Here is a 27012-nt window from a genome sequence, read left to right on the forward strand (position 1 = left end):
ACAGACAGGAACCCTGACTGCTCCACAGGGACAGATAGACAGGAGCCCTGACTGTGCTCACAGGGACAGACAGACAGGAATCTGACTGCTCCACAGGGACAGATAGACAGGAGCCCTGACTGTGCTCACAGGGACAGACAGACAGGAATCTGACTGCTCCACAGGGACAAACAGACAGGAGCCCTGACAAGGACAGACAGGACCCAGACTGCTCCACAGGGACAACAGCAGGTCCTGGCCACTGGCAAGGGCTGGGTGCTCCCAGATGAAAGGCACTAATGTCAAACTGTGCATTGACAATAAAGTGTAAATTAACAGTAAGTTGTAAATTAGCAGTGCATGTTCTGAGAGCCTCTGTTGGAGGCAGCTGCTGCTCTGTAGCTGCTCATGTAGGCACAGTCTGGACAAGGTAACTCACGGACATCTCCCCCCAGAACTTCAAGCTCAATGAAGTGACACTGCCACTGCCAAAGGACAGTTTGTTCCAGCCCTCCATCCAGGTATAATTCTGTCAGGTGTAACACACTGAAGTGGTTTTTGGGAAGGTGAAAATGCCTTCTTCCTCCCCTGATCAGAGGCAGCCCCAGGCTGGAGGTTCAGACCAACATCAGTGAGGGAAGGAAGCCTTCATGTCCCAGCCAGGGACTCCACGGTGACAGTCCTGTGGGAATCCACAAAATCACAGGGTTTTGGGAAAGCTGCAGAGTGCAGGCCCCAGAGACAGCAGAACTGTGAGTAGAGCCAAGCAGCAGCCATGAGATTGGTCAGCAGGAAAATTATTTAAAAAGGAGAAAAGCAAGGATGTAGTGAGAGTCCTATGTATTGGATAAGTGGGTCCCAGTTATTCTAAACAAGCTACAGCTGCGAAGTCCTTAGTTGGGCAGCAGCTGTGGCTTGTGAAGATAACTGGGATAAAAGGGGTGGGCTGAGAGCCCTGGAAGAGCCCCTGTGAAGCCATGAGGAACTGCACAGCAGAGAAGATTGGCATGGTAGAAAACCAGACAAGAAGGTTTGGACTTTAAGAATATAATAACAGCAGTATGGGACTCTAGAAATATGATAATAACAATAAAATATCAACCATTGGTGACCCCGACGTGATAAGGGGTGGGCTGAGAGCCCTGGAAGAACCCCTGTGAAGCCACGAGGAACTGTGCTATAGAGAAGAACTGCATGGTAGAAAACCAGCTAGAAGGTATGGACTTTAAGAATATAATAACAACAGTATGGGACTCTGGAAATATGAAATACAACAAGATAACAACATGAGGACAAATAGAACAATGGTCTGCGTATTAACACCTGTCTAGAATAACTCTCTAAGCAACAGAAAAGTTTATCTAGTGAGATATTAGGAAATTCTAAGCTTAATAACAGAGCTCTATGCGTTGTGTTTTAAGGCTTACAAGCAGGTATTGTATTTGAAATAAGCAAGCATTGTTTAACCAAAGGTACCTGTGCTTATAGTTGTTGGATAGAACTACTGTCAATGTGCTTTTGCTTTGTGTGATTGGTCAAAAAACTTATAAAGTGAGTTGTAACATTGAGTTCTTGGTCTGTTGCCTGGGATGTGAGCTGCTGGCATCTTCCCATTGTCATAACCATGTAATGAGAGTGATGCTGGAAAATCAAACAGCTCAAGGCACGTTCCCAGCAGTCCTGTCCTGTTGGTGATTTGTACACAGACCCCAGCTGGCAATAAGTCCCAGCAGCAAACATCCCAGCTGTGCTCAAGCAGGTTGGGATGGAACTGGCACTTCTGGAAACCTCCCTCTCAAATTGAAAATGCAATCCTTGGTGCAGAGCCTGAGGTAGGAGAGTTTTACTTGAACAGATCTCACAGGAACCCAGGAGTTTGACACCCCCAGGACAGACTTGGGGCAATGAAGAAGAAAAGCAGCCACCACTTGTGCTGCCTGGAACAAGGTGGAATGATGCTGCTGCTGGAAGAGCTGGCATAAAAATGATGAACTTAAAAGGCACAATGGACTTTTAGAGACAGCTCTTCTTTTTTGTGCTCACAGAGCCACGCTGCTGACGGCTTTATGGACTGGAAGATGAAGAGGTTTTTAAACCTTTCCCATTACATACAGACATCACTGGATAAGTTTGTTTAACCTCTGCCAGAACTGGATCAGCCTCAGCAGAGGGGTGTCACTGAGCCCTGTCTGCCAAATTCCTGCATGGGGAATGTCACACAGGGAGGGCTCTGCCATCCCAGCAAATGTCACACAGGGAGAGCTCTGCTGTCCCAAAATCGCAGAGCTGTCTCCAGAAGAGCTCTGCCATCCCAAAATCCTGGAGTTGTCTCTGCAGAGAGCTCTGCCATCCCCAAATCCCAGAACTGGCAGCAGGGAGGGCTCTGCCATCCCAAAATGTCAGAACTGGCACCACCAGAGCCCAGCCCAGGCTGCTCACCAGGGCACACTGACACTCTGGTGACACACTTGTACTGCTGTGGGTGGAAAAGAATAAAAATGAGTCCCAAGCACCATCAAAAGGGTCAAAACCAGCAGATGGGGCTGATTCAGATCTGCTTTTCCCCTCAGATTCCAGTGTCAGGTTCCAGTTAACTGAATGCAATGAACTGCCCATAAATAGTGGTGCCCCTTCATGTGGGGGACATTGAGGGTGGAGAATTAACAAAGCAACGACCGGACACAAAGTGCCACAAGTTTCCCTTTATTCCACAGCGGAAGCTCCACACCAGCCCTGCTGTTCTGTGGAGAGATTTGCTCCTCTGTGGTTTTTCTGCTGTCCCAGGTGACACATCCCCCTCTGCCACACAAAATACACAACAGACAGAGCTGGGGGACAGAGGTGACCAGCTCAGAGCCCCAGCACACAAAGGCAGCCAGTTTAACCCAGTGCAGAACTGCAGCACCATGAAACACCTCACAGCAGGGAGGGAGGGATCCAACCAACACAGCCTGTCAAACAAAAGCTGAATTATCACAAGGTTAAGAAAAAATACCACAAATAAAAATACTCCAACTTCTCCCTGTCCCCTCATAAAACCCCAAACCAAAACACAATCAGTTTTTAGGGACAGGCTGGAGATGGGGTTTCACGTCCTTTTTGTTGTGCCTGCCTCCTCCTGCAGAGACCCAAAGGGCAGCAGCCACAGCTCCCTGCCACAGAACCTTCCAGAGCCACTCCAGCCCAGGGCCAGGATTTGGGGCTGGAGATTTGTTTGCTGCCACCCCAGAGATGCTGACAGGAGCATCTAAAGCCTGCCACAGTGACACACCCCTCTGTCACCCTGGCAGCAGCCCAGCCCTCAGAGGAGCCAGCAGTGGCACTGAGTGCACCCTGGGTGTGTCTGGGGGAGCACTGGCCATGGATGTGGCACTTGGGGACATGGTGGTGGCCTTGGCTGTGCTGGGCTCGATGGTCCTGGGCAGCTTCTCCAACCTAAATACTTCCATAACACACTTGACAAAACACAGCAGACTCATATCAAAATATGTGGAGAGATACATAATGAACTCTAAAGGCTTAAATGTGGTTTCTGATGAGCTTAACTCCACACCTTCCCAAGACATCCTCATCACCTACACACCCCAGAGGTTTGCATGCACACCTGAAAAGTGGGGAATTCTGGACTCTTCTTGTCTCTCATCCTCACCTTACCAAGGCCATTGGACTTTCACCTGCTTTTCACCAGCCCTGACACCAAAGCTCCCCCCACCTGCACAGCCAGACACATCCAGACACACCTGTCACAGGTATCTTTTCATGAAAATCCTTTCCTTAGGAATTTTTCTCCTGAGAAGCTGAGACGCCCCAGGAACAAAATGTAAACATTGATTATCTGCTGCTGTGGGATGCAACAGGTGCATCTGGGATTGGTCTCATGTGGTTGTTTCTAATTAATGGCCAATCACAGTCAGCTGGCTCAGACAGAGAGTCTGAGACAGCTGCCTTTGTTATCATTCTTTCTGATTCTATTCTATTCTTAGCCAGCCTTCTGAGATGAAACCTTTTCTTTTTTTAGTATAGTTTTAATGTAATATATATCATAAAATAATAAATCAGCCTTCTGAAACATGGAGTGAGATCCTCATCTCTTCCTTCAACCTGAAACCCCTGTAAACACCATCACACACACCCAGGGCTTGGCTTTGCTGCCTGCAGCTCCTCAGGTTCCCTCTGGCCCACAGCAAACCCCCAGAACTCAGCAGCTGAAGGCCTGGGAGGTAAATCCTGATGCATCCATGGGGCCCTGCAGGGATTGAATGATTTCCCCATGGCTGGGCTGCAAAGCTCCATGGCTGAAAGACAGAATGTTGTAAATCCACTGCAAGTTCTGCTGTGCCAGCACAGGCAGGTTCAGGCTCCCTGCATCCCTTAATCCACAGGCACTGCTGCCCAGCTCTGCCCTAACATCTGTGCTGCTTCCTGCCTGGAAACCTCCATGGCAGAGGGAAAACCTGCTGGGTTTGTCCTTCTGGTGACAGACAGCTCCACAAATGGAACCCACTGGTACCAAACAAGCTGCATTTGTGCTGTCCTCTGAAATAAAGCTTCACCAGGAAATGAATTGATCTCCATTTGGCCTTTGTAAAGATTATGAGCAGGCTTTAAAGAAAGCAAATGCTCAGCCTGCTATTCATCCTGCCGCTTCCTCATCATGCTCCATTCATTAATTGTTTATTCTACTTTGGATTTTGCTGATTCAGTGCACATGTCTGCTTGCAAAAGGGCCTGCCAACATTAAATCTATTGTGTCTATCCTGTGATGTACATTTTTTGTGACCCAAGCATCTTAATACACCTAATGCTGTCTGGTACAGTTCACTGTTTACAGATCCAGGTTCTCAAACTATTTCTGACCACAAAGCCCCAGGAAACTCGATTTTAAAGCACCTACTTCATTCCCAGTAATTCTTCCTCAGAAATGTTCAGTTCTATTTTAGAATCAGGGTCTCAAAAATAGCCATTACAATTCAGGGACATACAGACATTTCTAAAGGCACATTACTTGGCAAGTCCTAAGAAGAAATCATCTGCAAAGTTGTAAAAACAGAATGCAGAGAATGGAATTTACTCTGGTGAGAGGCTCTTGTAATAAAGTTATTAGGCTCAGACAGATCTAAGGGAGATAAAAGCCAGAGCAATTCTGAGTGTCACATCCACTTACCCAGCTCTGCCCATGCCCAGCTCTTTCACACACACACACAAAAAATAAGTAATTGCTTGCTCTTGGATTTTCCTGCTGGAAAAGTGCACAAATGGCTGCAAGAGCAAGGCTGTCAAACAAAGCAGCAGAGCCTGACTCCCCCTCTGCCTGCTCTGGCTGGGCATGTGCTGGTTTGGAACAGGAAAGCTCTGGGCAGTCCAGAGGAGCAGGCTGGTGGCACAAACAAACACACAAGCCCTGATTTCCTTGGAAGCCAGCTGGAGAGAAGTGTATCCAAAGCTTAAATTGCTTCATTCATTCTCATAAGCACAGTTTAGGCAGAAGTATTTATGATAACACAGGTATTTTTCAGCAGAGGAGTTCAGAGGAGCACAAAAGTAAGTTGTTAAATTACACTAATCCCATCCTCTGCCAAAGTGATCATTTAATACTTGTGTTTACATTAGGAACTGGTTTATAGCACACTCCTGCCACAGAAGCCTTCCCTGGAGCACCATGTTCCCACCTTACAAGAACAGGTAATAACTTTGCAGTCAGGAAGGGAAAATTGACAATTAGTGGAATGCATGGCATTAAGAACCCCGAGGTGCAGTGCTATAAATCCATGGTCACAGCGTTTGCAGGTGACACTGAGCAGCACAGTGGAAATAAGAGACTCTCTAACAGACACTAAACAACTCCATCTGCTTTCCCCAAAACACTTTATTCCTAACTGGGTTTAAAGAAGATATTGGGACTTCAAGCACCAAAGGCCTCTGACCCACTCCTGACCCCACACAAACTGCCAAAGTGTGCTCCAGATCTCTGCTTCAAAAGGGAAAGGAAAAGTTGTCCTGTGTCCCCATGTAAATCCATGCAGCACAAACCCCTAAAATTTCCACAGAGAGTCTGGCAGCTCCAGCTCTGGGGGGAGCCAGCCCAGCTGCCTGTGTGGCCAAGGAACCAGGCTGCTCCTGCAGGTCACAGGAATGGGCTGAAATCATAACCAACAAATGTAAAGCACAGCTGGAAAAGTGTGCTTTTAGAGCCTTTGCTTGCCCAGTTTTCAAGAAAAAGCATTGCTGGAAGTCAGGAGCAGCATGTCCAAACACACTGAGGAATAAAGATCAATACTGGAATTTATTCCACAGCCTGCTGGTTTGTATTAGTGCAGGGGAAGCAATGGAGCAGCAAAGAGGCTTTTTCCTCTCTGCAAATCACCCCAAAGGCAGCAGAAGCTGCAGCCCCATCCCTGGAGGGCAGGAGGGGCACAGGGCACACAGAGCAGCAGCAGCAGCTCCTCAGAGCTCAGGGCCCTGGGGGTGCAGGAGAAATGAAAACCTGACTTTGAATGGAGCTGGTTTGGAATGATCTTCAGAGTAGGGAGGGACAGCCTGGGCACAGCCTCGAGTGACAGCAGCAGGACCTCGCTGGGCTGCAGCTCCTCCTGAGGGGCAGCTCTGATCCCTGCTCCTGGGACAGGGACAGCTGGGGCTGGGCCAGGGCAGGTCAGGCTGGATTTCAGGAAAGGTTCTTCCCCCAGAGGGTGCTGGCACTGCCCAGGGAATGGGCACAGCCCCGAGGCTGCTCCAGGAGCTCCAGGGATGCCCAGGCTGGGATTGTTGGGGTGTCTGTGCAGGGCCAGGGCTGGACTGGGTGATCCTTGGGGTTTCTTCCAGTCAGGATATTCCAGGGTATCTTTTCTGACAGCAGCCCCATAAAACAACTCCCACCATCCTCCCCAGCCCCTCCTGCAGGGACACAGGATCTGGGTGGGTGCAGAGGTGACACAACTCCTGCCCAGGCTCCTCAGGGAAAGGTCCCAGCCCTGAGGCTGCCTGAGCTCCAGGAGTGTTTGGACACTGCTCCCAGGGAGGCCCAGGCTGGGGTTGTTGGGGTGTCTGAGCACGGCCAGCGCTGCACTGGCTGATTTTGCTCCTCGCTTCAAGACAGACCCTGAGGGGCTGGAGCATGGCCATGGCAGGGAATGGAGCTGGGAAGGGCCTGGAGCCCCAGGAGGGGCTGAGGGAGCTGGGCAGGGGCTCAGCCTGGAGCAAAGGAGGCTCAGGGGGCCCTTGTGGCTCTGCACAGCTCCTGCCAGGAGGGCACAGCCGGGGGGTCGGGCTGTGCTCCAGGGAACAGGGACAGGAGCAGAGGGAACGGCCTCAGGCTGGGCCAGGGCAGCTCAGGGGGGACAGCAGCAGGAATTTCCCCATGGAAAGGGGGCTCAGCACTGCCAGGGGCTGCCCAGGGAGGTTTGGAGTGCCCATCCCTGGAGGTACCCAGGGAAGGGCTGGAGGTGACACTCAGAGCTCTGGGCTGGGGACAAGGTGGGGATGGGCACAGCTTGGACTGGATGGGCTGGGAGGGATTTTCCAGCCTCAGTGATTCTCATTCTCCTGAGCTGCGTCCCTTCCAGCTCAGGAGGTTTCCATGACTTTTTGCAGCCTGGCAGATTAAAAATGCCTGGAGCCACACAGAGATGGGACAGATTGGGCAGGACAGAACAACACATGGACAGAAAATATCCAACAATCCATCCCAGAGCTGCAAACCTGCTGTGGCTTTGGTGAGCCCTGTTCTGAGGCACAGCTCCTGCATGCCAGAGCTGTGACACTGATACTCACTGCTTGATTTCTCTACTTGCTCTCCCAGAAAATTTTCAGGTGGCACCTTTCCAAGTACTGGAAAGTATTACTTTTCCTTTTTTTATGGCTGAAGCTATAAAAAGCCAAGGGCAGGAGTGTTTTTTATACAATGGTGGATCAAACCCACAACCATCTATGAGGAGAGAAGGTGCACAACCAGTCCTGGCTTTCTCCTAGAGCTGTAAGGATCTTTTAATACACTCCCACATGCAATTCAAAGGGAATTTCATATCTGAAAAAGTAAGTTTTTTGGTTCTTCCACTGTCTTGAGTCCTCTCTAGTTTTCCCTTCAGTTATTTGATGAAGAAAAAGCCCTACATCCTGCCTCTTTTCCTGGCTGTTGTTTGGATGTAGGATTGAAACAAACCAAAGCACCCTTTGCAGACTGTGGTAGCACATTGTGCATGCAAGAGAGAAGGAGCTCTTCTGACCTCCTTTGTTTGCAATAAGCAGCAATCACAACAAATAAACAGGCATGAAACTCTATTTCCCAGCAAATATCACTCTCATAATTCAAGTAGTTTGTTTTGTCTTCTTAAATGTTGTCCTTCTCTGCAGACTCACTTCATCAAGGCTGGCTGAGCAGCCCAGGGCAGGACACGAGTGACAGGCACATCAGCACAAATGTGAGCTCAGGAATGGCCCAGATCCTTGGGAAGCCATCACTGAGCTCTCACACTGTGATATCTGCACATCTCTGACACTTCTGCCACAGCCAACACAGTCCTGTGGGCAGGGGGAAGGCAGAAAGCATTTGGTTTTGTTAAAGGGGAGGAAATGAGGTGAGGTGTATGGAGCAGTGACAGGGGCATCTCCTGCCCAGGCTGTGGCAGGGGTTGGGAAAATCCCTCATTTCAAATCCCCTTTGCCTTGGTCCCAGAGAAATCTGAGACAAGGGCAAAGCCAGGGAGCTCAGTCAGTCCCACAGTGGAAGAGATTTCTGTATTTTCACAGGAAAATGAGTGTGATGGCACATGGAACCTTCCCATCAGAGGGCACAGGCTGAGCCCCTGGCACAAACCACGGCCAGTGGGGGCTCTGGAGGAGATTTGGGATCCACCACAAGAGATGGGAAGGCAGGAGGGGTCTCATGGGCAGAGACTCAATTAGAGCCTCCAGGTGCATCCTCCTGGGCAGTGCAGATGTGTCTCAGTCACACCCACATCCATCACCATCCAAATATGCGTTCTGCTGTGATTAACAAGCCAAAATGGAATTCTTGGGCCCTGCACAATCCTTAAGTCTGAGGGGGGCTCTCCAGGGATGGGGAGAGACCCCAAGGGGAACAGGGACTCCCTCCACCCCACAAAGTGCTCCAGCACCAGCAGGGACACACTGAGAGCCCACAGAGCCACACAAAACCAGTTGAAATAAAAATTGATCACAACTTGATTTAGTTTCTTTAAGTTAAGCTGTCAAACAACAACCCAAAGTCTACCCAGAAGCCAAAGCTCTCCATCTTCTGCAGTGCATCCCAAAGAAAGGCTCAGCTTGCTGCTGCATGAGGTCCCTGGCAATAAAGCAGCCAAAGGCAGCTGGTGCTGCAATCCCACGGCAGCAGCTCCGGAAATAAACGGGTGATTCAGGCACTGAGAGCTGCAGGGATGGCTCTGACTCAGCCAAACACCACAGGGACAGTCACACCAGGCAGGGACATGGAACTGTTCCCTCCTCAGCAGCAGGTGATGGGGGCACCTCCCCACAGGGCAAACACAGAGCAGGTGCTGTGAGAGCACAGCAGGAAATCAGGCTCCCAGCACCTCCAAACCTTCTCCATCAGAGGATCCCAGAAGGGTTTGGGTTGGAAGGGACCTTAAAGCTGATCCAGTGTCAGCCCTGCCATGGCAGGGACACCTCCCACTGTCCCAGGTTGCTCCAACCCCATCCAACCTGGCCCAGGGATCCAGGGGCAGCCACAGCCTCCCTGGGTACCCTGTTCCTGTATCTCCCCACCCTCACAGGCAGGAATTCCCTCCCAATATCCCATCCATCCCTGCCCTCTGGCATTTTTAAGCCATTCCCCCTCATCCTGTCACTATATCCCCTTGTCCAAAGTCCCTTTCCATGCACCTCCTGACCATGTGCAGGACCCCAAGGCAGGCAGGAGAAGGGGTTGTGTCTCCAGGCTGGGAACCCTTCAAAACCTGTGAGAAATCAGACTCTGGGAGTTGTTTATCTCTTACACCATCTTTGCTCTTCACTTTAATACCTTGGGGCTCCCCTCCTGAGAACAGCTGTCAGGAGATTTGCAGCAGCAGGGATGTGTCATCTGCACCCAGTGATCCAATAGTCCTAGCAATTGTGGGTATTATTTCTCTTAAATCTACCCCTTAATCCTATAATGCCATAAAATACCACTGAATCAGAGCTTAGCAGGATTCCAGAAAAGAACAGACTTTTAAAGAGATAATGAGAACTCCACATTTATGTTGGATAGGATTGAAAGGAGAGAATGGGGGAGGCAGAATGTACCAGATGGGCAGATTATTTCATAGTTTCCCTTAATATGATTTCTTCAACCTGAAGCATCTGGTAATTCCACTATCAGAGATTAGATAGTGGATAAGATGGACAGGCAGGCTGATCTAACAAAGCAATTTTATTTTCTGGCTACACATAGGAGAGGTTCCCATTAAATCCTGTATCACAGGATACAACAGAGGTGCATAAAATGTTGTATCCAAGCAGGGAATGTTTGCAGGCCCTGGCATCCCATGTAAATATGCTTCACTTTCAATATAGAAAACAACACATCTCCCAAAGCCCCATCCTCCCCAGGCAGGCAGCGAGTGCTGGGAATGGATAAACAATAAAACTCACACAGCAGCCTTGTCCTTCAGAGGATTTTGCAGAAAATTGAGAAAATCTCTCCAGCTCATTTTTGTGAAGATTTGAGTAGAAATCCTGCAGGCTGCAGGCAGCACCTTGGGTACTTCCAATCTGGAAGCTGAGATTGTTTTCCAGAACAGGCAGGAATCTCATCTTAAAGCCAAAAAAGCCAATCAAGCGTGATTAGGCATGAGTTCCCAGTGCCCTTCTCACTATGGCACTGCCTGGCAGCAGGTTCTGGAATAACTCACCCCAAAGCACCACTCCTGCCTGTTTTAGCCCAAGGAAGAGCTTTCCCAGCTGGAATCTGTGAATTGGTTCACTGCAAAGTCTCATGCACAGCCAGCACAGCCTCTCCTGCTCAGGGTGAGGTCCAGGCGTGTCGCTTTCTCGGCTGTCTAGGTGGCCTGGAAAGGCCCAGGGATGGCCTTGAAGAGCCGACGCTTCAAAGGACAAGAAGAGACTTCTGATCTTTTCTCGGTCTCGGTGTTTATTAATTGTTTATCTAAAAGATTTTCTTTCAGCCCGACAGAGGTCTGCACAGCAAGCCAGCCATGGGCACACTGCAAGCCCCCGGGGCGGTCACTTATCTTTATACCCGAAGTTACGTGTACAATATTTATCATTTTTCCCCAATACCTTCTACCCTTATTAACCGGTGCACTTCTAGTAATAACCAATCCCAAAGTGCCACCATCACCACAGAAGATGGAGGCCAAGAAGAAGAAGAAGAAGAACAGGACACGCCCCAATTCCTCCATCTTACTTCTTTAGACCCCCCTGTACAGAAATCCTAAACCCTGTGTTTTACACTCTAACTAACTCATCCCTTCACCATTCACCCAGTGAAACCTTCCCAGTCCTCATACAGGTGTCGTCTCCTGTGTCAGATCAAAGTCCAGCCACCAGACACTTCTGGCAACATTCCAGGACTCCCGAGCCCCCCAGGGGTGTTCTCAGCCACTCTGCACCTCCATCCTGAGGTGCTGAGATCCCACACAGGCGGGGCAGGCACAGCTCCTGCTTGGAACCAGCTCCACACAGCTCATCCCAGACCTCTGGGAATGAGCCCAGGACAGCCCCAGATCCCTCAGGGAGGAACAGCAGGGAAGGGTTTCCCCCTCCCAGCCCAGGTGAGCAGCCCCAGCAGCAGTGGGGAAAGGGGAAAGCAGAAAAGGGGAATGGGGAAGGGGAGAGAGGAGAGAGGAGAAAAGGGAACAGGAAAGGGGAAAGAGGAGAGGGGGAAATGGGAACAGGGAAGGAGAAAGGAGAAGAAAGGAAAAGAGAACAGAAGAGAAAAGAGGAGAAGGGAAAAGGGAACAGGGAAGGGGAGAGAGGAAAAGGGAAAAGGGAACGGGGAAGGGGAAAGAGGAGAAGAGAAAAGGGAACAGGGAAGGGGAAAGAGGAGAAGGGAAAAGGGAACAGGGAAGGGGAGAGAGGAGAAGAGAAAAGGGAACAGGGAAGGGGAGAGATGAGAAGGGAAAAGGGAACAGGGAAGGGGAAAGGGAAGAGAGGAGAGGGGAAAAGGGAACAGAAAAGGGGAAAGAGGAGAAAGGGAAGGGGAAGTAAAAAAAGCAAAAGGGAAAGAAGGAAAGGGTGATGGGGAAGGGGAAGAGGGAGAAGAGGGAAGGGATAAGGGAAGTGGAATAGGAAAGGGGAGAAGGGAAAAAGGAAAGGGGGAAAGGGGAGAGGAGGAAGAGGAAGGGGAAAAGGGAAAGGAGAAAGGGAAAAGAGAAGGAAATAGCTCAACTAAAGCAAAGATGATAATCCAAACTATCAGAAAGTGACACCACAATTCCCCAGATCAGGGCAAGCAAGGTATTCTGCCACAGCTCCTGGTGCTGGAAAAGACCTCACCTTCTCCTGAACATCATCCTCACACCTCTGGGACCATTCTCCCTGGGAAACTCCCTCCTCTCTGTGCCTCTGGGCAGGACTGAGAGCCCTGAGCTGTGAGCTGGACTGGCTCCTCCTCACCAACAGCTCCTGAAATCCCTTGGAGCAGGGATATCCGAGTCCCTGAACCCTCAGTGCGGCTGACCACGAGGTGCAGGCAGCCTGGAGACACAAAAATATACACAAAATGTGCAAAACTTCCCCATAACTCTCCTTCCTCCGCTTCCCTTTGGCCCCAGGCACAAGAAAGGAGCAGGGAAAGGCCTCAGAGCTCTGATGCAGCTTTGCTCAGCACTCAGGGCACTGACACTTGACCACATGAATCTTTCCTTAAAAACAGGGAAAACTGAGAGGAAAGGCTGGGGAGTGCCAGCCTGTGCCAGGCCCAGTGCCAGTCCATTGGCATTCCAGACACTCTGCAGCCTTTAGCTGAACCACACAGCTTCACTATTATATTTAAAACCACTACATGCTTTGTAATGCTTATCAGCTGGAGGGTTTTCAACAGTTTTTCCCCACTAATGCTGCAATTTCAAAGCCATTTAGGCTAATTTCCCTTGACTTGAATCTATTTTAATCAGAGACCAGGATACTTGACTTAAATGGTTTGTGTTCAACCCTTCATAAAATCAGCCATAAAACTTTATGCACTAAATAGCGAGGGAACCTTGAAGCCAGAGGTAGGAAGAGGTGAAACTTTCCAAATTCTCCTGTAAACTCCAGCCTATTACACACAGACCAATTGTTCTCTTACAATATCAAGCCAATTGATCCCCAAAACAAAAAGAAAACCAATAAACAAAATGTACTCCTGAAGTTCTTACACAGATAAAAGGCACTGAGTTGTGCAGCTGCACAAATTCCCTCCCAAATCTCAGCCCAGCTCCAAACTGAGCATTTTGAATGCTGTGCCCTGTCCTCTCCCCCTCTCTCCCATGGAATGATGGATAGTGGAACTGAGGAAAAATACAATGCAAGGCTGAAAATGTCAGAATTAATCCTTTTCTTCCCCCCAAATCTGAAGAGAAACATTACTTCTCAAATTAATTCTCGCCAAGTAACGCTGGCTCTGCTGGAAGTCAGAGCTGGGGATGAGAAATGGAAATCAGCAGCTCAGCCCCAGGTAAGTGCTGGGGAAGGTCTCGCTCCAAGGATCCAGCATTGTGCTGGGATTTGCATATCACAGAGGCAAAGGTGCAATTTGTACCTGCAATTCAGCCTGCCTGAGGAGCTGCAGCAGCATAATGCAGAATGGGCTCCATTCCTTTGGAAACTCATCCAGGGATTTCTGTTGTCAGTGCTTGACAGCCCTGGACGGTCCAAGGGGCTGCTCGGAATTCAGGCAGCACCCAGAGAGGTAAAGGAACAAGAGCTGCCTCTGTTCCCCTGGACAATCTGGAGCTCTGGGGACACAGGGAACAAGAGCTGCCCCAGCCTGGACAATCTGGAGCTCTGGGGACACGGGGAACAAGAGCTGCCCCAGCCTGGACAATCTGCCACCTCCTGCCCCACAGAGCTCCATCCCTGCTGTACAGTTTTCAATGCTCTGCAGATGCCAGGCAACACCTTTGTCACTGCCCCAATGACACAGGCATTGGACACGGATCTTTCACAATCCAAACCTCTCTCAGCTCATTTTTTTATCAGGGATTTCACTCCAGGCCAGGACAAACTGACACCTTCCTATTTTAAGGAACACTCTGGCAGCCATATCTAAAATTAACCTTCACAAAGATAAACCTGCAGCGTGTCTTTCCTCATCCTCTTAACAAAATGATGTGTCACCTCTTCTAAAGGCTGTTCTCCTGTGCTGCTTAGCAGGTAAACATCACCAGCACCTCAAGAGCTCAATCAAAAAAGGACAGGAAAGATATTGCCTGTAGAAACTCCCTTTAAAGGCCCAGATCTCCAGTGGGAGATCCCAGAGTGTCCCTGGAGGATCCCTGTGCTGGGAGGAGCCTGAGGAGATCCTGCAGGGACATGAAGGAGCTGACAAGGAGGGAAGGAGGAAGAATTTCATCACACTTTTACAGGGTATTAAACACCAAAACCTCAGTGAAAACAGAGCTGAGCTTCTGATGGCATCACTTCCACACAAAACCATGGACTGCTTTAGGAAAACAGAGACAGACTGGGAAGAAATTCACTTTTTAACCCTGATAAATCATCTTGGTGAACTCTCTCACTCTCTCCAACTACCTGGAACCAAGATGGGGCCAGGTGGGGGATCAGTTTCTTCTCCCAGGTACCAACGGACAGGACAAGCCTCAAGTTGTGCCAGGGGAGGTTTAGATTGGATGTTAGGAATTATTTCCTGACAAAAAGGGTGGTCAGATCCAGGGCAGTGCATCCCCATCCCTGCAGAGGTTTAACAGCTCTGCTGATGTGGCACTTGAGGACACAGTCAGTGGTGGCCTTGGCAGTGCTGGGGAATGGTTGGACTCAACAACCTTTGAGGGTTTTACAGCATCAGTGGTTCTGTGACTCCATGAGCTCATTCCAGCCCAGCCACCCCTTTATCATCACAGGGCCCTGGGAACAACGAGGGAAGAGCCAGCAGCTCCAAACCCGACTGGGAAAGCCCCAGCACTCATGGCTCTGGGTGACATCTGAACACAAAGATTCCCTGCTGGAGCCCCTGGCACTCACTTGGTGGGGCGATAATCCGGGATGGAACGGTCCAGGGAGATCTTCTCACTGAGGTAGGAGTTGTAGCCATACTTCTCATGGGGTCCCTTGGCTTTCTCCTCCTCCTCAGGGGACAGGGTGGCTGGGAGGCCACCCTTGCCACGGCCACCATAGCCCTCAATGAGACCAAGGGACTTGGAGAGACCTGGGGGGAAAACAAAAACAACATCGCTAGTAAAATCCATCATTGGTAAAACCCATCATTAGTAAAACCCATCCCTGGTGAAATCCATCCCTAGTAAAACCCATCCCTGGTGAAATAAATTATTTGAATTATTGATAAAACCCATAATTGGTAAAAATCATCATTAGTAAAACCCATCATTGGTAAAACCCATCATTGGTAAAACCATCATTGCGTGCCCTGGTAAAACCCATTTTTGTAAAACCCACCCCTGGTAAAACCCATTTTTGGTAAAATCCATCACTGGTAAATCTCATAATTCGTAAAACCCATTCCTGGTAAAATGAATCACTGGTAAAACCCATCCCTGGTAAATCTCATCATTGGTAAAACCCATCATTGGTAAAACTCATCCCTGGTAAACTCTATCCTTGGTAAAAACCATTTTTTGTAAAACTCATTTTTGGTTAAACCTGTCCCTGGTAAAACCCATCATTGGTAAACCCATCCCTGGTGAAATCCATCCCTGGTAATGCCCATCCCTGGTGAAATTCATCCTTGGTAAAACCCATCATTGGTAAAACCCATCCCTGGTGAAATCCATTATTGGTAGTATTGGCAAAACCCATAATTGGTAAAAATCATCACTAGTAAAACCCATAATTGGTAAAACTCATCATTGGTAAAAACCCATCTCTGGTAAAACCCATCATTGGTAAAACTCATCCCTGGTAAACCCCATCCCTGGTAAAACTCTTTTTTGGTTAAACCTATCCCTGGTAAAACCCACCACTGGTAAAACCCATCATTGGTAAACCCATCATTAGTAAACCTATCCCTGGTAAAACCCACCACTGGTAAAACCCATCATTGGTAAACCCATCATTAGTAAACCCATCCCTGGTAAATCTCATCATTGGTAAAACCCATCCCTGGTAAAACCCATCGCTGTTATTTCCAACTCCCAAAGAAAAAGAAATACTCTAAAAATCCTGGGTGTTTTGGGTTCCTGTCTGTTTTGGGTTGGTTTTCTGCAGACATTCCATATGCTCCTTCTTTGGCCCAATAAACGGAATAAAAATGGCTCAAGTGTTGCAGTTCCCTCCCCACAGCTCAGGCACACTGCTCCTGCCAGCCCTGCCCCTGATAACCTGTCCCAGGATCTGTGCATTTATTGAGTTGGTGGGGAGGTTATTCAGGCCTCCTTCCCACTCTCAGAGAGGTAATTACATGGAAGGTTAGATGTCCCCAGGAGAAGGATAGGTTGAACACAGAGCAGGAATAAAACAGGCTTGGTTAAGTGCCAGCTGAATGAATTTTTGCTCAGTGTGAACAGTGAACAGCATACAAATGGTAGGGATTTAAAAACAATTTCCCCTCAAACCTTTCTTATCTTTTAAAGTACAGTGTTCCCAGACCCTTATCAAGGGGAATTATTTATTTATATCTGCATAGCTGAAGGAAAAAGGCAAAGTTCAAAATGAGCTGCACATAAAGAGCTCCATGGATGATTTGGTGGTGGCTGTGGGAAACCAAGTCCATGCTCATGTTATTATTTATTAGACAGAACACCTGGAATTTTAATATTTTTCATTAGCAGAGATTCACTCTCTTTTTGTCAGAAACACAAAAATAATAATGATGGATTTTGGTTTGCTTTTGTGTCTGTTTGGTTTTTTATACTGAAAGACACCAGGGTATATTCCTGTTGTTTCAAAGTCAGAGCCCTGACTGAGAACAGGACAGATTTTGTTACCTCTGAAGCTTCTGAAGGGACAATAACCTTGAGGTTTGTCCAGCTCCCAAACCTACAACTGCCTTCCATTGTCTTGGACAAAACACTCCTGTCTGCCCACAGATTTAAGGATTTTTTTTCCCTCAAAAAGTAGCATTGAGAGACAGGAAAAAATGAGCTGGGAATGTTAATCACAGTTGGAAGAACAGTTTGAAGAATTATGATTATTATTACTATTATTATTATCATCTTCATTGCTGTGTAGTATTATTTAATATTAGTATTCCTTCTGAGATGGAAACTCTCAACAACCTTCCCTGCTGTATCAGAGCCCCTCTGACCACACTGGGCTTAACTGGATTTTATCTGAGGACAATAACAACAAATCAGGAGCCCCGGGCTGTGCTCACACATCCAGGCTGCCTTTCCAGCTCCAGGCTGAGCAGGAGCCAGGGGATCACTCAGGAAGGATGGGATGGGTGGCACTTTGTGGCCTGCAGAAGCTCAGCAGATCACTCCATGAACTTCCCAACCCCAAGTGGTTCCATTCTAGGAACGCTCAGCATCTCCCAGTTTGCTTTTAAAGCTGAATTTTGCTTTTCTTGATTCATCTGAACACATTTCTCCCTGCCCCAGTGCTTTTGCTTTCTGTGCTTTGAAGCCACACACCTGGGAGGAGGGACATGGGGACTTTCTGAGATGGGCAGAGGCTCCATGGATGGAGAACACTTGTGACAGTGTTCACAGGAGTCTGAGGATGAGGGAAGAGATGAGAATCTGACTCCATGTTTCAGAAGGCTGATTTATTATTTTATGATATATATTACATTAAAACTATACTAAAAGAATAGAAGAAAGGATTTCATCAGAAGGCTAGCTAAGCTAAGAATAGAATAGAAAGGAATGATAAAAAAGGTTTGTGTCTGGGACAGAGTCCAAGCCAGCTGACTGTGATTGGCCATTAATTACAAACAAGCACATGAGACCAATCACAGATGCACCTGTTGCATTCCACAGCAGCAGATAATCAATGTTTTCATTTTGTTCCTGAGGCCTCCCAGCTTCTCAGGAGGAAAAATCCTAAGTAAAGGATTTTCCATAAAAGATGTTTGTGACAGACACCTAGTGGGATGTGGGAGCCATGGACATCCCAGCACCTGGCTCTGTTAGAAGCAGGCTTTAAAATCACAAGCTCAGGTTATTACCAACAAATCATGAACTCAGACACCAAGGCAGTGCTTGTCTCAGAGCTGCACACTGTAACCAGCAGGGAAGGATGATCCCTCCAAAACCAATCCATCCCACAGGATCCCAGCCAGTCTCCAGAGGTCCTTAGCTCTGGCTCAGGTGAGGGAATTGTGCTCTCAAGCACAGCACCTCAGTGAAGGAGCTGGAATTGTGCTCTCAAGCACAGCACCTCAGTGAAGGAGCTGGAATTGTGCTCCCAAGCACAGCACCTCAGTGAAGGAGCTGGAATTCCAGGTGAGGAACCTCCCATAGTGCTCAGAACACCACCAACCCCTGAGGCCATGCCAGCTGGGGGAGAGATCCCAGCACTCATTTCTCTCAGCTCATTTCTGCACGTTCTGTCTTTCTACTGCTTTAAGTTGGTAAAAGCTGATAAACCAACATCATGTAACCAAAGAAATCAATCAAATGGATCAATTTGTGTTGGGCAGGGCACACCATGAGCCCTCCATCGTGCCCTGCAGGGAGAGTCATGGAGATGCAGACTGCCAGGTGGGGTGTGCCTGGCAGGGTCCCCTGTCTGTCCCTGAGCTGGTTCAGCATTTCTTCTCCAGCCCAGGCTGTTGGGAGGGCTCAGGAATGTCACTCTGCTGTGTGGAACTCCAAGCAAGAGTCAAGAACTTTTTAAGGAAGATAATTCATGTCCAGACAGAAGAGGAAGGAATTTGTTTCCAGCTGGATGAGAAGGTGCCTCAGGAGGGGCAGAACTGAACACAAATGGTGACAGCACATCCTCATCCAGTCAATCCATTCATTGGCTTTTATTCACCACATTTTGGGCACCTTTCTGGGAATTTGGGGTGCCTTTGCTGTGACTTCAGGAGTTACCCTGAGCCCAGCCCATGTGGCTGCTCAGGATATTCTGGGATTCCATGAAACCTGCTTGGAATTGGCCTGGAAGGGCCAGAAGTGACACACAGAGACAGCATGAGCCAAAAAGGGAAGGAGCACGGTGCCATCAGCTCATTTTCCCAAAGAAAAGGTTGAAAGCAAAGAGTCAGGACTGTTCCCAAGTCACAGAGCAAATCCTTTATCCTTCTGGGCAGGCACAAAGCAGAAGTGCTGAACTCTGCCAGAAAGTCTCTCCTGATGCCTGCCCCAGCCTAACTGTGGTGATAAACAGCACTAATCCCACAAAAATCTTCATCTTTTGGAGTGGATTCAGCCCCTGGGGAATTCTGCAAGCTCAGGAGGTGGGAATGGGCTGCATGGAGATGAGGTGTTGGTGCAGATCAGAGCTCTGAGCAGCCACAAGCTTCACTCATCCCAAAACCACACTCACCCAAAGCTAAAACAGGATTTTTTTTTTTCAGAATCTCCTAAAAATTCTGAACTTTGGAACAAATGGAATATATTGCTATTGCACTGCAGGAATAGAAGGGAAAAGAAAAAGCAAGACACCACGTGGGGCTGCCAAGATCTGAGCCCCTCCTGCTGGAACAGCCAGACAGGGGATCCCTGGGGACTGGCAGGAGTTGGTTTTCTTCAAGATAATATAAAAATTTAATCTCTACAGCAAAATTATTCCTAGACTGAGCACAGTTAGAGTAAATATATTAGTCTCTTCTTAAGCTGAGCGTATTTCAGGAGGAGGCAGGAGTTTTCTAGGCCAGAGAAAACCTTTAGTGAAATACAATCTAATGTGATTTGCAGCCTTCATTTCCAAAGGCTCCCCAGGAGCTGGAGGGGGGGAAAAGCTTATTGCTCCATGTCAGCCTGGATGAAGGAAAACATTAACCCTCCCATGCAACCCTCAGCTGAGGAAACTTGTGATGGAGGGGCTGGGGAGGAAGGAAGAGCCCTGAAATGAAAAATGGGTTTCTGAGAAATGGGTGCTGAGGGAAAACAACATCAACCTTGCAGGGCCTGAAGGGGCTCCAGGAGAGCTGGAGAGGGACTGGGGACAAGGGATGGAGGGACAGGACACAGGGAATGGCTCCCAGTGCCAGAGAGCAGGGATGGATGGGATATTGGGAATCAGGAATTGTTCCCTGTGAGGGTGGGCAGGCCCTGGCACAGGGTGCCCAGAGCAGCTGGGGCTGCCCCTGGATCCCTGGCAGTGCCCAAGGCCAGGCTGGACATTGGGACACCCTGGGACAGTGGGAGGTGTCCCTGCCATGGCAGGGGTGGGATCAGATGACATTCAAAGTCCCTTCCAACCCAAACCATTCTGGGGTTCCAATACAGGAAAGATTTCTGGGAAAGCAGCATTTTTAGCTGCATTTTCCATACCTGTATCTCGTGCAGCACAAAGTACAGAACACACACAGCTCAGGGTGGAAGCCACGTTCCAGCAGGGAAGAGGAACTTGGAGCCCCCCTTCCCCAGAAGGAATAAGTAACACTGAAATGGTGCTGGAAAACACAGGAACCGTAAAGCAAAATTAAATAGATATCTCTGCAGAGCACAGCTGTCACTCAGTGAAGCACAGTGGATTTTTCAGCCCCAAGAGCTCTCACAGGGATGTTTGTTCCTGCCCTACATCAGCCAGAGAGCTGAAGGCCCACAGGGAATCTCTGACCTGGGGAAAAGCCAAACCAAGGAGGGAAATGGCCCAAAGGCATTGGCCATGTGTGAGCTGCAGGGGACTCAGAGAGAGGGGACACCAGAGAGGCTCTCAGGGAGTGTGTGAGGAACCAGAGCTGCTGCAAGGGGCAGAGCATCCCAGGGAATGCTGGAAATGATGGGGACTGCTGAAGCCTTTAGTGCTGTCCTGCTAAACACACACTGTTAAAGGGAGGGCTCATTAACAATCCGGGCATTGGCACAAGAACAGGCACCCATTTTCCTTTGCAAGGTGGAATTGTGGAATTTCCCTGGTGGGACCTGGGCCATGGGATTGGCTCTGCTTGCAGCAGGTTTGACACAATTTTAGCCAGATCTGCTCAGAGCTGTTGTAATTAGGGTAGATAACCCCCATTCCTCTGGCTGCAGGTTACACCTGTGGAACCCTGAGCTGCCACAGGGCTGTGGGAACTGTGCAGGGAATACAAACACAGCTGTGCAGGGAATACAGGTCAGCTTCCTCTGGTCTCACTGCCTCCCCAAAGCATCCTCATTCTCCTGCAGGGGAAACTAAAAGTAGCTGTAAAGGGATCAGAAAATGAGAGTTTGCTCTCTCCTGGGGAAAAAAAATAGATATATAAAGTTTAAAAATGAGCTTAAATACTAGAGCCCAGTGAAAAACCAGTATTCCCCTGAACCCTATACATTTCTATTCACTGTACATACTACATTGCTTTTTCCTGGGACTGACCACCTATCAAAAATTTATCCCCCAGATCAGATGCTGCAGCTAAAGGGTCAGTGCTTCCCTTTCCACTGGACAGTCCTTTTCCAGGAGCTGGATTTTAGCATATCAGGACATCTCCCCCACTGCAGGAATGCTCAGAGCTGCCTGGTGTCCTTCACCATGCAAATGCAGTTGGTTTACTGCAGAGATTACCATGAGCATGCTGACTTTCAGAAATGGGGGGTCACAAAAACTCCCACCCTCTGCCTTCACGCTGAATGACAAATGGGAACTCAGAAAAAGCAGCAGATGAATGGGCCCAGGCTTGGCAAGCAGGGATTTTAGCAGATACAAACTGAAAATAGAGCATATTTCACCTGTTCTCCAACATATTGCATCTCTGAAAAAGCTCCTGCCTATGAAAAATTATGTGAATAATTCTGGCTGAAATGAATTTGTCCAACAGAGCATTAAGATTTCACTTAAACAATTGTGACAGGTAGGGGTAAGGGAATTGAACACATTTTCTTGCAGCCCAGCCAGGCAAGGACCAAAACCAGGATAGGCACAGTTCATTTTAAAATATATTTAATAATATAATACATATTATTATTATATTATATATTATATATTACATATTATATACTATATATTCTATATTCTGCATTATATATTATATAATATATATAATATAATATAATATAATATAATATAATATAATATAATATAATATAATATAATTATCTATATGATATATAGAATATAATTAATAATATATAATATAATTTTAAAATATATTTAATAATATTAATATAATGTATAATATTAATATAAAATAATATATTAAATAATAAGTTAAGTAATATTTAATATATAATTAAATATATTTTAATAATATAAGTAGTATATTTATATTATTACAATAATATAATAATAGTATAAATATATTTAATAATATTTATATTTAATAATATAATTTTATGCCAGGCTGGGTGGGGCTTGGAGCATCCTGGTCTGGTGGAAGGTGTCCCTGGCCATGGCAGGGGGGGGTGAGATGAGCTTTAAGGTCCCTTCCAACACAGCCACTCTGAGATTCTCTGATTCTGGCTTAGATTAGATGATGAGCTGTAGAACAATGTTTGTGCTTACAACATTATTAGATGATGAGCTGTAGAACATTATTTGTGCTTACAACAGACAATGTCCAGGTTCCTGCCCACCTTGCACTCCTTGGAAGGGATGGAGAAGGGAGCAGTCACTGCTCAGGTCTGCAGGCTCGTTTGAAATGTTTAAACACAAATCTGCATTTACAGGTGCACACACACAGGGATTCAAAAATGAAGTTTTCTTATCAATATAGAAATGGAAACAGAGGGAAATTACTTTCAGAGCCAGAGGGAGGATCAGCACCCAGAGCAAGGACAACGCAGGCACCAGGACAAAATGTCAAAGCCTGTTTAGCCTATTACACTGCCAGGTTCTGCTTCCAAATAATAATTCCCCAATCAAGATTTGCCCCTGGCACAAACCAACAGAAATCCTTCCCCAGGCCAAGGCTGTTTACATCTGAGGAAAGATTTATTTGGTTCCAACACCTGGGACTGGTGAAAGAGCTTGGACATCGCTCTGTCCTCCCTGAAAGTCCAAAGATAGTGGCATTAACCACTGTGCTCACATTGATAAAATAACTTGTTGAGAAAGGCAGAACTTGGCAGCAGAGCTGGTGCAGAGCAGAAATCCATGGGCTAAAGAAAGCTCTTTGCAGCTCAGCAGGGAGAGCAGGCACTGCTGCCACGGGAGTCAGGCACAGAGACTTTGTTCAGACACCAAAGACAAGCCTGAAGGTGATTCCTATCCTGGGGAAAACCTGGACACATGTGAAGCATTCCTGGCAATTTACCAGTGAGAGGAATTCCCTTCCCTGTGGATGCAGCCCCCTTCCCAGGAGCTGTTCTGCTGCTGCTCTGCCCCTCCCAAAGGAAACTCCACTCGAGGAGCCAACCCTGACAGCTGTCACAGGTTTGTCCCAAAATGTCCAGTTACACCCCACTGCCACCCTGTTTGCTCACAGCCACGGCTCCAGCAGCTGTGGGGAATTCTGGATAACAGCCTGGGATCCAGGAGCAGGAAGGGATGAAGGGGATTTGCAGAAAAGATGAAGAAAAGAGTTTCTTACAGCAATCTCACCTGCATGTTATGACACAAATACAGATTTATACCTCTGACTAACAAAGGGGACTGTCACATTCTGGAAATGCTGGAGAAAAGGGAGGAAAAAGATGCAAAAAGGAGCAGATCGCAGTATGTAACAAAAAGGAAAATCAGGATCAAAACCATCACTAAGATCATTTAGTGAGAGAGCTGACCCAAGTTACATCACTTGAGATGTCAGAGAACCCCAGAGAACTGGCTTTAGTAAGCCCTGCCTAAGGGCTGCTTTCAGTGATTCAGTATTCCTGGGATTCAGGCACAAACATTTCCCCACCAACACACAGCAAGGTATTTGCATGAGCTGCTCAGAACAGTCCAGAGCAGCCTTCCCAGCAGCTGCTCCCTGGTCTGTTACAGTGGCACAGATCCCCACAAAGCACCAGCATGCCCAGGCAGCAGTGAGAAAGCACAGGAGACCCTCAGAGAGGGGAGGGGACTCTGTGGAGAGCACCCAGCATCATGATTTAGGTTGGAAAGGACTTTAAAGTTCATCTCATCCCCACTCCTACCATGGCAGGGACACCTCCCACTGTCCCAGGCTGCTCCCAGCCCTGTCCAGCCTGGCCTTGGGCACTGCCAGGGATCCAGGGGCTGCCACAACTGCTCTGGGCACCCTGTGCCAGGGCCTGCCCACCCTCCCAGGTACCAGTGAGGAGACCCAAGCAGGGAGAGGGCAGATGTCCAGCAGAGCAGAGCAGGACAGCAGCTTCATCCAAGGCTCCACAACCAGCTCTGCACAGCTGAAACACCCTGGGTGAGGCACTGCCATCAGCAGCTGGGCTCAGGTTCATTCCAGGACCTTCATCCCCACCACCATCACTCTGCAGACAAAACACTCACACGATCCTCCCCCAGGCCTGTTGGGCCATCTCCCTCTCCTGTCTTAGGCTGTGAGATGTGTGTGTGTTCTATCCGTGTCTGTCAGAGCTGGGGCAGTTCTCTGCTGTCCTTGGGGCAGTTGTTTCTTTCTCTCCCACAGCCAACCCTCCCTCCAGCAGATCTCTGCTGTCCATGGCCACTGAGTGTCCCTGCAGGGCTGATCCAATGCCAGCATCCCATGGGGAGATGCTCCGCCCAGGGGAGGAGCCAAGCATTCCTGCCTGGATCCAATCTGAGCCTGGCACAGCACAGCAGCCTTTGCCCCCTGCACTGCCAGAGGAGCAGCTTTCTGCTGCCCTGCATGGCCAGAGGGAGCCCAGGCCCATCTGCAGCAGCCCTGGAGCTGCAGAGGAAAACTCCCCCCTTGTGCAGGATCCCTGCTGCAGCAGAGCCACAGCTGGCACTGCAGGAGGGCTGAGCCCCCCTGGGATGGGGCTGGGACCCGCCCTGACACACAGGGGACAGGGACTGCTCTCACTCTGGCAGTGGTTTGTTTTCTCTTTCTGTACTATTGCATTTGTGTTTCTAATTTTCACAATAAAGAACTGTTATTCCTACTCCCATATCTTTGCCTGAGAGCCCCTTAATTTCAAAATTATAATAATTCAGAGGGAGGGGCTTTGCATTTTCCATTTCAAGGGAGGCTCCTGCCTTCCTTAGCAGACACCTGGCTGTTCAAACCCAGACAGCTCCTCAGACACCAGGCCCCTGCCAGGGGAGCTGCTCCAGCCCAGCCACAAGCCTGGGGTCCCTGCAGGACCAGAGGGGCTCTGGGCTCTGCTGCTGTGCTCTGTGAGAGGAGGATGGACGAGCTCTCCTCACCCTGACAGCAGCCTGGGGAAAGAACCACTCTGAAAGCTTTGCCCAGCCATCCATCTGCTGGGAGGGACACACAGTGAGCTAAAGCCGGATGGAGCATCCAAGAGGAGTCTGTGTGAGCAGCTACCAAGGCCATACAGCATAACCCACAGCAGGACCTGACATTACAGGTCTGACACTGCTCCAGTAACTCACAGATCAATGCAGGGCCTGTCACTGTTCCAAAGACAGACAAGGTCCCTGCTCCATGCAGCTAATGGGGTATTGATTCTCCACACACCCAACTGCAAGCTCTGCACTTGGGAGACTTTGCTGAAACCCCCAAAATGTTCCCAAAGACGTGCCTGGCTCAGTGCCTGTGGGACAGTTTGGGACACAGGAGCTCCAGGGAGCAAGGCCAAGGGCAAAAGCAGCCTTGCATATTTACACTGCTCAGCCAAGGGCCCATTTGGGTGATGAATTAAGCAATTACCTGCAGCTTTATTTTTAGGAGGCAGGCTGCAATTCAAGCAAGAGAGAACTTATCTTGCTCTCCTCTCTGAGCTGCCAGGACATTGCGCTGGCAGGACACCCTCCTACGTGCCAGGCTGCTCAGGGAGCGTGGCAGGAGCAGCTCCTTGCCCAGGAAAATCACAGATATCCCATTGCTGGGAGTCTTGAAGGGCAGGCTGGATGGGGCTGTGAGTGACCATTGGAATAAGATGATCTTCACTGTCCTTTTCAATCCAAACCATTTTGCTGCTGAGGATGGAAGAGTCAAGAAACATCTTCAGTAAGGCATTTTAAGGAATTCCCAAACTCTTCCATCCTCAGCAGCAAAACATCAGCCCTCACATTTGTGCTCAGGCAGTGATTTCTAAGGCCAAACTGCAAACTGCTCATCCCCAGGTAGTCACACCCCCCAGCACTCCAGGCTCAGGCAAACCCTTTGTTGAGCTTTCATTGCTGCTTTTATCCTCCAGTGCAAAATTTTAGTTCTTTGGGTAACACAGTCCCTTCCCACCTCCATCACAACACATCTGCTTCCAGGCAGAGCTGCTGCTTGGGCACAGAGATGTCACACTTCAGTGCCAGCCCAAAACCACACAGCCAAAGGTGGAAGAACAAGGATTTCTTAAATCCATCTTGTCCCAGAGAAGCTGTGCTTGGAGCAGCACCTGCAGTGTGATGGGACTACCCCAGGGAGAGGAGCAGAACCACAGGAACAAGTATGGAAGCAGGAAAAGAACAGAACCCACAAAAACACAAGCAAACAGTTTTTTTTGCACCTCATTCAAAGGTTATAAATAATATTTAGCATTTTTATTTTCACAAGGAATCTGTTATTTCCAGACCCTGTCTCTATAGCAAGCTGTTAGTGTTTGTGGTTTCCTCTGGTGCACGCTCCTGTTTCCTTCTGAAAACATTTCCTCTCTGTATAGATTGGCCTGTTGGAAAGGGAAAAAATTGCTGCCATTTGGCAAGATAAGAAATGAAGAGATACCACAGTGTGAGTGCAGATAGCATCAATACAGAAGTGGCTGCTCAGGTTTTGGGCTGAGCTTTGTTGGTTTGTGGGAGCTGACACAATTGTGTGAGCCC

At 48.5% G+C, this 27012-nt stretch overlaps 1 protein-coding gene across 1 annotated transcript in view; it reads right to left on the minus strand.

Moving 5' to 3' along the window:
- GALNT17 (polypeptide N-acetylgalactosaminyltransferase 17) overlaps window positions 1-27012 on the minus strand; it is a 244782-nt gene that overhangs the window by 165392 nt on the left and 52378 nt on the right. Inside the window, exon 2 of the mRNA XM_059487044.1 lies at window positions 15145-15328. Coding sequence (XP_059343027.1) covers window positions 15145-15328 — 184 coding nt within the window. The remainder of the gene's footprint in view (window positions 1-15144; window positions 15329-27012) is intronic.

The sequence above is a fragment of the Ammospiza nelsoni genome, chromosome 21, assembly GCF_027579445.1.
Source record: "Ammospiza nelsoni isolate bAmmNel1 chromosome 21, bAmmNel1.pri, whole genome shotgun sequence".
NCBI classification, from domain to species: Eukaryota; Metazoa; Chordata; class Aves; order Passeriformes; family Passerellidae; genus Ammospiza; species Ammospiza nelsoni.